The sequence below is a fragment of the Quercus suber genome, unplaced genomic scaffold, assembly GCF_002906115.3.
Source record: "Quercus suber isolate HL8 unplaced genomic scaffold, Cork oak 2.0 scaffold_246, whole genome shotgun sequence".
Lineage (NCBI taxonomy): Eukaryota > Viridiplantae > Streptophyta > Magnoliopsida > Fagales > Fagaceae > Quercus > Quercus suber.
Window position 1 is genome coordinate 498,856 of NW_027069702.1, and position 14,882 is coordinate 513,737.

Genomic DNA, 14,882 nt, shown 5'->3' on the forward strand with positions numbered 1-14,882 from the left:
TTAGAATCTGTTTATACGACTTTACTTCATCCTATAAGGTGGAATTAATAATGTTAGGAGTGAAGTGGAAGAAACAAATAAATTTTAATTAAATTTAACCAAAATAATTATAATAGTTTAAGAAGACTTTATTAAACTTCTTCCTATGTAACTTCATAAAAAGAAATTCCTTATTAAATCAGTATGAGGATATTAGTTGGAACTTGGAATAGTAATGACTTTTTTAAAGAGGCAATTTAACCAAGCAAAACCATACTTGATAATTGCATATTGGATGTTTATAAATTAAACATTAACAAGAAAGAATGTTCCACATGAATATGACATAATAAACATTAGAATGGATGGACTTGAATATAATAGTGATTGTTGTTAAATATGTTCATAAATACGCTTAAAGCTATATATGTTTATAAGTAGGTTTAAAATTAGTATAGTTAGTATGAGGATATTAGTTGGAACTTGGAATAGTAATGACTTTTTTAAAGAGGCAATTTAACCAAGCAAAACCATACTTGATAATTGCATATTGGATGTTTATAAATTAAACATTAACAAGAAAGAATGTTCCACATGAATATGACATAATAAACATTAGAATGGATGGACTTGAATATAATAGTGATTGTTGTTAAATATGTTCATAAATACGCTTAAAGCTATATATGTTTATAAGTAGGTTTAAAATTAGTATAGTTATATGTCTATAAATATGTTTATTATTTAGTAAATTATTTATGTTATGCATAAAATTCACTTATGTTTTTGCACAAACTTCCACCCGTCAACAAATGGATTGACATAATAAACTATTTATATCCTACAAGATATCTCAAGGGCATGTGTTCAAGATTCCAAGGATAGTTAGGCTAATTATTTGTACTTAGTGAGGTTCATTGGGATATAGATAGGTTTGTTGGGATGGGTGTTGTTGGGTGAAAAATCTTGAACCATAAATCATGTAGATGACTTCTGAAAAATTTATTTGACTCCTAAAAGATTACAAATAACTTATGATAGATAGAAAATTTAAAGTAACAATAGAAGGACGGATTTGGAGTTCAAAGTTTGGGACAAGATATTCCTTAGAGTTGATCCTATCGATAGAGTTGCAAAATTTGGTAAAATCAATAATTCAAGGGAAGTCTAGTAAGATACCAAGGTTATTTGTGTGCACATAACATATTTTTTGAAAATTAGTTTCCACAACTTCAGGTGTTCAATTTGGCCACAAACTCTAGTCAACATGAGGGTGTAAAACATGTTACGCCCTCAATTAACAACTAACCCCAGTCAATTTCACAACTTGCTGACTTGTTCAATTAAAAAAGGTTGACATAAAATAGTGGGACACAAGGTAGAAAATGTTCATAACTCGCATTTGTATGAGTCACCAAGTAGTAAAATTGGCTTTGTGATTGGTTGCATCTCTAGATTTATTTGTGCATGACCCTCCCCCCACTGCGGATCCACCCACTCAAACAACCTTGTCAAAGATTGAATTTTTGAGCATATCAGAAGGTTGTAGACCCTCTAACCACAATGATGACTTGAATATTCAATGCACATTATATGTTGCTCTCATTTAAATTCACACAATCACCATTGCAACTTTTTTTGGCTGACTACAAAGTCATGAAACATTGCTTTAATTTAGAATGATTTAATACAAATTAAAAGCTTATGTGTATGTTAGCATAAGGATGTGCAGTAGAATGAATAGAACAAATGAAGCAAGATGAGACATGGCATACCTCATAGAGTTCATCTAATATAAGTATCAACTGGTGACTAAACGAGATTCTTAAATTATCATCAACAAAATCATCTCTCTTTGAGTTCCCAAGTACATGTCCCTGATAAAATGTTGAAATGCACATCTTTGATTTGAATACACATAGAAAACTAATAATATTAAGATTAGAAGATTTCAAATTCTTTTGCTCCCTTTAAGACTTAACAGAACATTAGGCATTACTATCCTTGTATTAAAAAAAATTGCTAACAATGTAAGTCAAACTCAGACAGATTAAGTTGAAGTTCTTGAATAGGAATTATACTCTCATATTAAAATTCAGCTCTAGTTACATCAAAACCAAATTTGGCTCAACAAACAAATAACATAATATATTACATGTTGACTTAAGGGACTTTCAAAATTGGCCAACTAACATGATAGAGTTTGGTAAGTATAAGTAAAGCATCAAATAGTTTTAAGTCCATACCAAGTGAGCAGAAACAACCTTACCATGTGGCTGAGGACCTTTTCAAGCACTAGGAAGTAAAAGGAAATAAACAATCCAAATATTGATGGCCTTTTTGTAAAAGAACCAAGATGCAAACAAACACCAAAGTTGACATTCATCAAGTTTTAATGTGTGTATGTGTTTATATATATATATATATATATATTCTTTTTTATCACAAATCACACATTATCATCAATAATAAGACCAAATTCAAAATTCTACTTCAAAACCTGATTTAAAGACAACAACCCAAACTATCCAAACCCTAATTTCAATTGAAGACGAATTCTTACCTCGAGTTTGGATTTGCTCTACAAAGGAGACTGGCTATAGTTGCAATTGACAATTGAAAGAGAATGAGAAGGAGAATCTAAATGTAATAGAGGAGGTTGGCTTCAATTGCAATGTGTGAGATTAGAGAGAAAGCGACTTGCATAAAAGAAGTCGCGTAATAGGTTTGGTAAAAAATCGAAATAAATAAATCAAATTTAAAAGTAGAAATAAAAAATGTTGATGTGGAATATTGTGAAGCTAACAAAGTTGATGTGGCAACATAATATGAGGTCAACAAAAAGTCAGAGACTTTGATTTTATAGTATATATAGATTATGGATATATATTGATTTTTTTTTCTTACCATATCAGTTTCAAAACAAAACAACTTGAAATCAATTATATTTTTAAGTTTTCTTAATAGGAAACTTGATCACTTCATCTCCATATCACATCATTCAATTAAAATTACGTAAAGATTGATCAATTAGGGTTTTATATGCTTTTGTAGCCGCCTTAGGGTTTCTAGTTGTCCTAAGTTTTCTTTTTACTATTTAAACGCATTGTAGCCTCCAAAGGCAATTTAGTTTTCAAATTTATAAAAATACTAACTTTGTCTATTTCTCTATAGTGGATTTTAGAACCTTATCACCTTGTGAATTTAAGGGACCCCTCGTGAATTCAAGCTTTACTACTAGAAACTAACAGTTTAGTTTCTGTTCCATCAAGAAAGTTTCGTGTGTACTTCCTTTAGGCTTCCGTGACAACAATTGGTATTAGAGCCTTGACATACCCTAGTCTAATGGGTAACTGGTGAGACGGTAACCACCACAACAATGACAGCAATGACGATGTCAACAACCTAGTCCTCACTAAGGCTGAGTTCTTCTAGTTCCATAAAGTGGCTTGTGATGAGAATAAAAAATATAGTGAAAAGAGTTAGCAAATTATAAGCAAAATCAAGCAAATGATTGCTACTCTTCTTGCTATGAAATCATCTCACAACAACAATGATCAATATATTCAACGTCACATTCTTAACTACAAGAAAATTCCACTCTTTGACAGAGATATGTGTAAGTTGGATTTTATTGACTGGCTTCTTGATTTGGAAGAGTATTTTAATTTTTGGAAGATTTGTGATGATGAAAAAGGTGGCTCACTTCTAATAAATTGGACGATAAAGTAGAGGAATAGTGGGAAGATTCAAATCGATAAAAAGCGACAAGGTAACCATCTAATTTGGCTCTTGGCAAAGAATGAAAAGAGTATTAATTGATTTATGGTTTCCTAATGACTATTATGATATATTAGATTATACAAGTGTGGATTATAAATCTGTATATTCATATGAAAAACGATATGTTCAAAACATGGAAGGTCAACCACAAAACCAAAATTATCACAATCAAGCCCATGTGTCAAGTAAAGTAAAGGGTTTGGGGGTTAAGAAGAAGCAACCTATTTTTAAAGAAAATTTTGAAGTGGTTAAAAAAGATCAAGACTTGCAACAATTTATTAAATTGAAAATTGAAGATACCATTTGCCAAAAGCTTGACAAAGAGGTCAAAGAAAAGAAGGTTAAGCTGATTGTAAATAATGACAGAAATCAAGAGATGGTTATTGTTGAGAATATTGTGGAAGATCCTATTAAGGTTAAATATGAGGATAAGTTCACAACTCACAATCCTCAGGTTTTGGTTGATTTGTTGAAGATGACTACACAATATGTTCATTTTCTTGGAATAGAAAATTTTAATTTTATTATCAGTCCTTTGTTAATTGATGTTGCAAATAAATGAAGGTAGCTGAGAATAAATTTTGTGCTACACTTTATGAAGAATTCAAGTTTCAAAACAGGATCAAGTCATTAAAGCATTCAAAGTATTTGTTTATTTGGAGCAAAAGATTTTAGATTTTGACTATCAACTTGAGGACGAGTTTGTTTCAAGTGGAGAGGTCTAATGTAGGACACAATTTAATATTTAATTTTTATAATTATTTAATTTTATTAATTTTATGTAATTTTGGTAGTTTAGGTTTAGGTTATTTATATTCTTCTTTTTAGGTGCTTTTGATATTGTTTAGTCAAATTAGGATCTTATATTCTTTAGTAGCCCTTTGGTTTTCTAGTTGCTCTAAGTTTTCTTTTTACTATTTAAACGCATTTTAGCTTCCAAAGGCAATTTAGTTTCTAGATTTATAAAAATACTAACTTTGTCTATTTCTTTTTGGTTGATTCCAAGATCCTCTCACCTTGTGAATTCAAAGAATCCCTCGTGGATTGGAGGTTTACTACTAGAAACTAATTGTTTAGTTTCTATTTTATCAAGAGAGTATCGTATGTACTTTTTTCAGACTTCCACAACTTCAATGAACTGCAAAATCACCACAGAAAATGCCTGCAATCAGTGCAAGAATGATGTAGAGAGTGCTATAGATGCCTTTTTGCGGTGATGCAACTATATTAGACCGATTTGGGAAGAGGAATTCTAATGGGTAATTCAAGAAATTCGTGCAATGTCCCAATTCATCAATGTGGTGGGTTTCATCTTAAGGGAGAACAGAAACAAAGATTTATTTGCTATGTCAGCCTGGAGCATTTGGTACAGATGGAATGCAATGCGCCAAAATCAACAAGTTGTTCCAGTGAACCTGGTCTGTGCAGTAAAAAAAAAAAAAATTGAGGAATACCAACGCTACAATTCAACAAACAAGCCATCTATTCGTGTGGCATGATATTACAAAACAAACTTCAACGGAGCTATATTGAAGATACTAATGACGCTGGCATAGGAGTTGTTATTTGCAACCATGATGGATTAATCATGGCTGCCCAGGTATAGAAAATTCCCCTGCCCAACTCAGTTGATATAGTTGAAGCATTAGCATCAAATAGGATCATTATTTTTACAAGAGAGATTGGGCTTACAAAGGAAAACTTTTGAAGGTGACTCTACACGTATTATTGAAGCTCTTAGGGAAAGATCAGCTCACTGTGTTCAGTTTGAGCACACATTTTAAATGATGCTATGGTTTTGGACCTTTTGGTGCAAGGTATGGAGGAATACAGTTTTTCTCATGTTAACAAATAAGGGAATAGCATAGCTCATTCCCTAGCTAAATGAGCAAAATTGCCATCTAATTATATGAGTCTGGATGGTAAATGTTCCAATAAATATTAAAAATTTTGTAAGCTCTGAATTAAGTTAACGTTAAATAATAAGTTCTATCCCCTTGGCAAAAAAATAAAAAATAAAAAAAGAAAAGAAAAGAAAAGAAAAAGAAATGAGACTTATCATATTGGATGTGACCAATTTGACCTACAATTGTTGTTAAGATAATAGACAACACGTACTGCTCTCTGGATCATACGATTGCTCTTTATAATTGGAGATGACTCAAAACTTCATAGATTCTGTATAATTGAAAATAGCTTTGTCCAACCAAGGCCCATCTATGCCAATCTATCACTAGCCCTCTGGGCAACAGATTTACCCAACTTAATTGTTAAAAAGCCTGAGACGTCAAAAAAATTGTTAAAAGCCTGTGAATGGAGCCTGTAAACAAAAGTCCAATACGTGGTTGCATGAACAAGCTGGGCCTAGGAGTACACACATGAAAAACCTGCATTCTATAGTCTGCAGGGAATGAAAGGGGTAAGATTATCAAAATAAAAATTGGAATGAAATGAGTAAAAAGAGAAACCTCACAATTATATCACAACAGAAAAAAGGAAACTTCTTTATTCACATAAAAACAAATAGAGATTCTATAGCAAAGTTTGTGTCCTATACATCTTTTGAAAAACCAATTTACACTCTCAAGATGTTATCACACTAAACAAACTTAAAAATAGCATCAAACACACATAAACCTCATATAAGTATGACTTTAGGTCTAAAAGGAAAATTTGCCACCATATTACACAAATTGCCAAATGGCTTATGTATAGTCAAATACTACTGGGAGGCCCGACTTGGCCTCACCTCCGACCCGATGCCTTGCAAATCTTTCCCACCCGGTACCATCATGCCCGAATACATTGGAACTATACCTGGGTTTTTAACACCATAAAACGCTTGCTGATTCACCCCATCAGAAACCATTCTTCCTGTAACATCATACGAGTCAAACGTTGTCGTGATTGGCCTCATCCCTCCACCATATACTTGACCCACATCCGGATGATGGTACCCAACTGGTATTTGACCCGCCCCAATCGGGTATTGCGGAACATATGGAGCCTGCATATGAACGGTTTGAACCGGAACATTCCCGGGTTGCACTGGACCCGGCATGTAATAAACTGGTACATGTTGTACCGCTTGACCCGGATAATGAGGATCGGAAATGTAATGAATTACTTGGTTTCCCGGGTACCCGGTTGGTTGTGGTATAACCGATTCACCCGTCTCCACCTCGACTTGATTCTCTTTTGGTTCCACAACCGGTTCTGGGCTATCGGGCTTGGTCTTGACAGGTGGAAGATTAAGCATGGCTTGAACAGAAGGAACAGATGATGTTGAATAAAAGGGTGAACTCACAACCGGAGCAGGAGAACCCGGATCCGAATTCGACACGGTTTCAAGCTGCCGGGTCTTTATTTTCTGGTCACGGTTTTGGGTTTGGGTTTGGGTCTCTTCAGAATTATCTAACCCGAATAGATAATCAGGTAATTCAGAAACAATAGAAGAGGCTTCGGATCGTCCACGCTCTAGACCCATGCCCGAGCCGCCATGATTGATAGCATCGAGAAACCAATGGTCACGATTAACCGAGCTGATACTACAGTTTCTACTAGAATCATGGTCGCTGTTACGAAACAAAAATAGCCTAAGCCGAGCCGACCTTGGGTTTTGATTCTGTGTGCACCGGTCGTACTCATCCAACATGTTCTCAACATCCTCGTCCGTTGTAACTGAAATCAACGCATCAAGATCCTCGTTCGGAAGCTGGTACTTCACAGTTACATTTGTTGTACCTGTTAATTAATTACTACTACGACGTTAAAAAATACAAAAACAAAGAAACGGTTTTTTTTTTTTTTTTTTTTAATTACTAAAATTTTAAAAAACCGTTGAATTAAGAAGTAACGGTTTATGTAGGTACGTACCTGAGAGCTTAGAGAGCCTGGTGAGGAGGGTGGAATAGTTTGTGGCGCGGTGTACAGCAAAGATGCGTGTATCGCCGCCCACGTAGCGGAGTTGGTTATCGTGCGGTCGTGGTAAGATCTTGCCGCCGAAGCTGCACATGAACCGTACACGTGTATGCGGATCATCTCCACGAGGCGAGGACGCAACGGAGTCGGTTGTACCTAATTCTAGCTCAGTTGCTTGGTATGATGAAGTCATTTCCCGAATTCTGTTTGGAAAAGTAATTCCCGGTTAGAGGAATTCTTTTATGTGAGTTAGACTGAATTCTCAATTGTATTGGAATCTTGGTTGGCTATGTAAAATAGAATGTCTGTGACTGTGTTTTTGTTTTTTTTGTTTTTTGTTTTTTTTTTTTGGGTAATAAGGCTGTGAAGGAAGAGAGTCACAGACAAATCAGTTTGTAAAGTGTAAAGGGTCCCACCCACTTGATGTAAGAAATTGGAAAAATATCAATGGGCGGTACCAACTATGTGATTTTTTTGTCATATTTGATTGTTGATTACAATGCATACTTCATAACCATCGCAACGTGGGAATTTATTTTTTTTACATTAAATTGTTGGAGACCCATGTCAGCAATTCACATTAGGGTTGGATTAATCTATAAATATAAAAATTAGGGTTGGATTAGAAAAGTGCTAGTGGGAATTGGAAACATTTGTAATTTAATTTTTTTTTTAAAATAAAGTATTGTAGAAGATGATTAGTTCTTATGTCATTGGGTTGCAGAGTTATTAACCAATGAAGCGTATTTTTGAATAAAAGAATGCGATTGATTTATTTGAAAAAATGTTGATGTATAAACTAATTAATAAGAGCTTACCTGTTCTTTGTGTGTATTATGGAATCAGACTTCAAATGTCACCTACCAGCTCCATGTGGGTGATGTAGTCCTCATTTTATTAATTATAATCTCCTGGGAGAAAATAAATAAAAAAGAAATTTTAACCACAAACTATACAAAAGAAAGGGAAAAAAAAAATTTATCCAAAGGGTCCTAAAATGGGAGAACAATATAGCTCGAAGGAGTTAAATCAAAAATAAAAAGGACGTGTTGTCACTGACAAGCAACAACAATCAAAATATAGTACCAGTTGCAGAATCTAGTTATAGGCTAAAAGCTATGTAAATTGTTTTGTATATATAAGAAGAAGAACATACACGCAAATTTTTGGAAAGTTCCTACACGACAATTAATAAAAAGTAAAATTGGTCTTAAGATTTGCCGTTCAATGCTTTTGCCAAATAAAAATCACACGTCTCACTCTATTATACTTTATGCTTTATTAATCCCAGTCTATTACCTTTGTCAGAAAATAAAAATTTCTCAGTCTACTAAACAGTTTTTCCGATTTAGCTAATTCTTAATTAGTTAAAAATTGAAATAGTTGTATTTATTAACTTGTACCCTTCACATTATATTAGCAATTAAAGTTGAAATCATGACCTCTAGTGTTGCTGTTAAGCTCATAAAGAATTTCTTTAAAAAGAAAAAAAGCCAAATCAATTTTTTTTTTAAAAGAATTAGAAAATAAATTTTTTTATTTCTGACTAATCAATTTCACTTTGAGCCTCTTTTATAAAAGTTTTATAGGTACTTTTATACCTTCACAGCCTTCCAAGGGCCACGTGCTCCAGACATTGTAAGACTTAAAGAATCTCAGCCATCAAATCAAAACTTTGACAGCAAAAGCAGAAAAAACTTTCGGTAGCTAGTGCTAATTAATGGTTCCCTTTGGATGATGATGATCATGTTCACTAATGCGATCCTACAAGTTGCCCAGAGTCTTCAGACTAATTCATTATATCTTTGAAAGATTCTATGACACAAAAAAAGATACACAGCTAACTTTCTTATTATGCTTATATTATGCCACTATTTTTTTTTCTTTCCCTTTTTTGGGTTATTGTATTGAGTTCTTTATGCATATTTTCGCAGCTTTTCCCATCATGCAAAAGACTCCAATCTCTGTTTAGTTCTATTCTTCTGGCAAGTAGAATGGCTAAAATCTTGGTATCCCTAGTAATCTCAAGCAACCCTGGCTTCTGTACAACCATGTCAATGAAGATTGCGATCGAGCTTTAATGACATAAACAACCTACTATTCTTGCAGCTACAATTCGTGATAAATATGACAGGAAAAAATTGGTATTGGGGTTCCATTTCTTTTGCTAGATACAGAAATGAGAAATCTACTCCTACCAGTCATTAGGTAATACTTTGCCTTCCTTTTGAGGGGAAAAAATGGCACAAAAACAATTCAAAATACTAAAATCTTCAGAACATAGCATCAAATCTCTATTCACTACTAACCCACACAATGCAAATTAAGAGCATGCAATTGGTGGTTTGAAACAAAAACAACAAGGATCAATGTCCCAATAGGCTAATACAAATCAAAGCATTTGAAAGTTTAGGATTGATTGGATTAATAGAAGTATAACAATATATCATTATAGTTCAAAGGATCCATTCACTAAATAAAAATCAAAAACCAAAAATCATCTCATTTCTAAGAGAAAGAGCAAATTAATACTTACTTGTAGGCTATAGTGATCGCTTTTTTGGAACAAAATTGCAGAAGATATGTCTGCCTCCAGAAGAAATTTGAGCTTTAAGATGTTAGGTTTGGAAGGTGGAACTAAAAAAGCTAAACCAAAAAAAGGAAAATTGGCAAATTGCTTTTGCTTTACAAACTTACAATACAGGGTGATATGGGACCCACGTGGGTCCACGTGTCAATGTCTTTTAGTAAGATACAACGTGGCTACAAGTCACTCTAATTTTTGTCCCAGTGATAATGCTAGCCCCACTTAGGTTGCTTTAGTTTATTACCTCACGGTCCAATCATTAATAAGGATAATGTGTCATGCTTTTATTCGAAATGTTTATGTATCCAACATGCAAACATCATTGGTGCTCAGTGGGGTGCAGTAGCGGAACGTTGTTACTTGTTACTCTCTCACTATTTTTTTTTTTTTTAATTAAGTGAAATATTCACGTAAAATATCAGATATTGGAAAATTTCAAGGGCCACTGCCACTGGCATTCGTTGGAGGAAACTTTTACAGCAAATGTATGGAGGCATCATGCAATTTATTCAAAAACGTGGCAAGTCTCATATTCCAGGTGGAATCCATGCACGTCGAAATATGTTTTTTACTTATCAAGCAACATTCACATACACACAAAAAATTGTGTGTGTATATATATATATATATACACACACATATATACATATTCAATATTTATCGGGAAAGAAAAAAGTTTACCTTTGCACAGTTTGGGAAAAAATTTCTCCAATATTAGGCTCTATTGAAGGTTGTAATTGTAAAGGTTGTTTCTTGTAGGGGTGTCAATGTTCGACCCAACTCGCGAACACGACACGAACCTGACATGAGTTTTTTCGGGTTAAGGTTGGGCCTTAATAGGTTTAGGTTATAAACGAGTCGACCCGAAAACGACACGATAAGAAACGGGTCATAAACGGGTCAACCCGCGTAACCCGCAATAAACACGTTTGACACGCCAATTTATTTGTGTCAACCCGAAATGACTCACTTAACACAACCCGTTTAACTCATATAACAAATAAATATTTATTTTATTTTAGATTTGTCAAATATCTTTTATATCCAACATATATTTTAAATTTAAAAAGAAAAGTAAGTAATTACAAAAATTTACAAGAGATATAATTGAAAATTGAAACTTTACATACCTTAGAACTACTAATACTTTTCTTCTTCTTCTTCTTCTTTTTTTTTTTTTTTTTTTTTTTGGTGGCATATAACTTACACAAATGAAATTAGATGAGCTTGTGGAAGATGTTATGAATTCAGACATCAACAAAGAATCCATGGATGATAATCGTGGTCATAGTCAGGATTAGTTTACTGTTTGCTCAAATTCTTTCAATATTGATACTTAGCATTTGACGAGTTCCAAGAATATTATATTTTTGTTGAACTATGTTATTTTATTTTGTGAAACTTTGTTATTTAGAATTTGAATTGAAGTGTATACACTTCTTTTGGAATGTAAAGAACTTATTAGTAGATGAATGTTATATTTTTGTTGAATTATATTATTTTGAATGTGAGTTGAAGACTTGAAATGTATGCATTACTTTTTGAGATGTAAAAATAATTATTTCTAGATAGATGTTATATTTAATATTATGCAGGTTGAAATGAGTTGTATTACATTCGTGTCAACCCAACACGACTCGTTTATTAAGCGTGTCAAATGGGTTGGGTTAGGTCAACCCGCCTTATTAACAGGTCAGGTTAGGGTTGAAGGATCATGACACGATTATTAAATGGGTTGGGTTAGGGTTGAGCCATTTAGTCGAATACCCTACCTCGACACGACACAAACCCGACACGCTAACCCGAATTGACACCCCTAGTTTCTTGCAGCGTTGTAGTCTTTTTGTACTATAAGGCTTGTTTTGTTTTGAATGAAATTCCTCTTAGTCATTGAAAAACAAAAACAAAAAAATCCTCTCTAAATAAAACTATCCACTTATATTTTCAGTTATGTGATCTATTTGATAAAACAATTTGCTTAAATAATAAGGAAATTCATTCACGCTAATATAGATTTTTTTTTTTTTGATTATATATATTTTGGTTTGTACATTAATTATCTTTCATGAGGTACTATTAGACCATTATTGTTAAGATTTAGGATAATGGTTAATAATAAAGTTTGAAATTTGAATTTGATTTTTTTTCGATTTATTTGCAATATGATTTAAAGGTTTTTTTTTTTTTTTTTTTTTCATAACAAGAGATTAAGAGGGGTATGTTAAATTTTTTTTTTTTTTTTTTTAAACATAAACTTGATTTTTATTTCATTTGCCCTCATCTCCTTAACTGGCATAATACCTATTTTTATTCGTAACTCTCTTTTAAGTCATTTTAGATTTGAATATATTTAAGTACATAATTAATTTTACTAAGTTGAAGTGGTCAATAGTTTATAATCATTATTTTTTAGATGAATTTATTACTTTTTGTTTTCTACTCATAGTCAACCACTTTAACATGTGAAATTGGATGTAAAATTGATTATTTCCTTATTATTGCTAATATAAATAGATAAAGATAAAGATAGAAAGAGAGCACATATATATGGTTGTGTCATGCCATATCATACAGTTGATTTCTCATTATTTTCTACAGGGAGAAAAATTATTGATGATTGAATAGATTGATGTGGAAACTTATATTCATAGATGTGCAAGTTGAGATTAAAAAGGAGGTATAATGTCAAGTCTATGTTGGTCGGTGGCTGGTACCATTTTGAGACAAAGACTTCTATAATAAGTGCACCGTCCAAAGGTAGAACAAAAAGGGAAGAATAATTACTCTTCATTTCTAAATAAATAAGCAAACTAGAAATCTCTTTTTTTTTGGTGAGAAGAGTAAGTAACCTAGGCCCTAGCTAATTGCTTTTGTTGTTTTAATTTTGATAATATTCCCTTGTCTATTTTGTTGGTTATCTTTACAAAAATCTAATAGTAATATATATATATTTTTAGGAGATATCGTTTAATGTATTTTTTCCCTTTTTTGCATAACAATGTATATGTTTTGTAACCTATCATCCTTGGTTTAAACTCACCAAAAAGAAGAAGAAGAAGAAGAAGAAGAAGAAGAAGAAGAAGAAGAAGGGATATTGACTTGGAAACGTTTCTATCGAAGTAAACAAAGCCTTAAGCAAAAACCAAAACAAAATAATAAAATAAAATAAAATCTTCAGGGATTAGCCTCACATTACAAATTAAATTAGTGAGTAGGGATTTATAAATGACTATTTCTTTCCCTTCTAATATAAACTCCTCAAGATGCTAATTTATTTTTAAAAATAAAAAATAAAAAAGCTACTGTTCATATATATATATATATTCTAATTTTAAAAAAAAAATATTATCCATTTTAATACTCTCTATAAACTCTCAAATATAATGTTAACAAAAGAAGAAAAATCGTGAAATATAACATTAATGATGAAATAGGAGAGAGAAAGTAAACTACGTACTATTTTTTTTTTTTTTTTTTTTTGAGGAAACGTACTATTTTAATTAACTGCACAATAAAGAATTAAAGAATATTCTGGCCTTATTCCTAAATTTCTTTCAATAGTTATAATCCTAACGAAATTTATAAGAGATTCAAACTCTTTTTTTTTTTTCTTTTTTTCTTTTTTTCTTTCTTTGTCAACGTGAGCATAAGAAGTCGGCATCACAGATCAACATTGATTTAGTCCACTGAATTATCGATGGTGTCTTGTATGTGGAAGTATTCAGTTAAGAACCTTATGATGGATGTGAAGGAACAAGCATGGACGGCACCGATGTCTTCCAAATGGTCCAAACATCAATCCCATATAAAAAGTCCATGGAACAACTATCTGAGAGTTACCGTTTGAATACACTTTAACTTTAACTTGGAGAAAATTAGCCTTTGCCCCTTTCGCACAAAAGATTCAGCATTTTGCCATATTTCCCAAACTAATTAAGAAAATGTCTTTGTTTTGAAACTCGATTTTGAGAAAATCGAATTTCAACGTCACTATAAGCTCCTTAAAATGCCACTATAGGTATGAGGTGATCAAACTTAAAAAAAAAAAAATAAATAAATAAATTGCATGGAACTCGAGTTCCAAAACGCCACTATAGAACTCCTTAAAATGCTACTATAAAGCTTCAGAAATTTTTCTTTTTTTAATTTTCAGTTTGTTATAACTCAATTGTTCAAAACAGGAGCATTTCTCTAGTTAATTTGGAAAATTAAGCAAAATGCTGGATTAAAAAAAAATAAATAAATAAAAGGGCAAAACCCCATTTTCTCTCACTTTAACAAGTGAGAACAGTTATGTAAGGCAATGTATAACTCAATATGTTGAGAGAAACATCTTCCAAGTTTTGGCCACAACTCAAAGAGTCCACTCCTAAAGGATTTGGTAAGGACACCCCAACCAGCTGACCTTTGGTTCTTTCAAAGAGAAGTCCTTTAACAACAATATTAAATGACATTTGAGTTTTGGTAAGAAAGCGATTGCCTCTAGCTACTCGCCTAGTGATTGTGGGTTATAATATACTATACGATACTAGGCAAACCACATACCATGTCTGTTTTTTTTTTTTTTTTTTTTTTTTTTTTTTTTTTTTTTTTTTTTTTTTTTTTTTATCTT

General features: G+C 32.4%; 1 protein-coding gene across 2 annotated transcripts in view; it reads right to left on the bottom strand.

The window, feature by feature from the left end:
* Positions 1–6,237: 6,237 nt before the first annotated feature.
* The window catches only part of LOC112003228 (protein PAL OF QUIRKY), a 17,953-nt gene continuing 9,308 nt past the window's right edge, over positions 6,238–14,882 (bottom strand). Inside the window, exons 1-4 of one of the 2 annotated variants that reach the window (XM_024035413.2) lie at positions 10,220–10,349; positions 8,502–8,594; positions 7,639–7,886; positions 6,238–7,506 (exon numbers count right to left, since the gene is read on the bottom strand). In XM_024035413.2, the coding sequence (XP_023891181.2) occupies positions 6,485–7,506; positions 7,639–7,876 (1,260 nt within the window). In that variant the 5' untranslated portion in view covers positions 7,877–7,886; positions 8,502–8,594; positions 10,220–10,349 and the 3' untranslated portion in view covers positions 6,238–6,484. Of the gene's footprint in view, positions 7,507–7,638; positions 7,887–8,501; positions 8,595–10,219; positions 10,350–14,882 lie in introns of those variants that run through there. The other variant, XM_065780761.1, reaches the window with a different exon arrangement.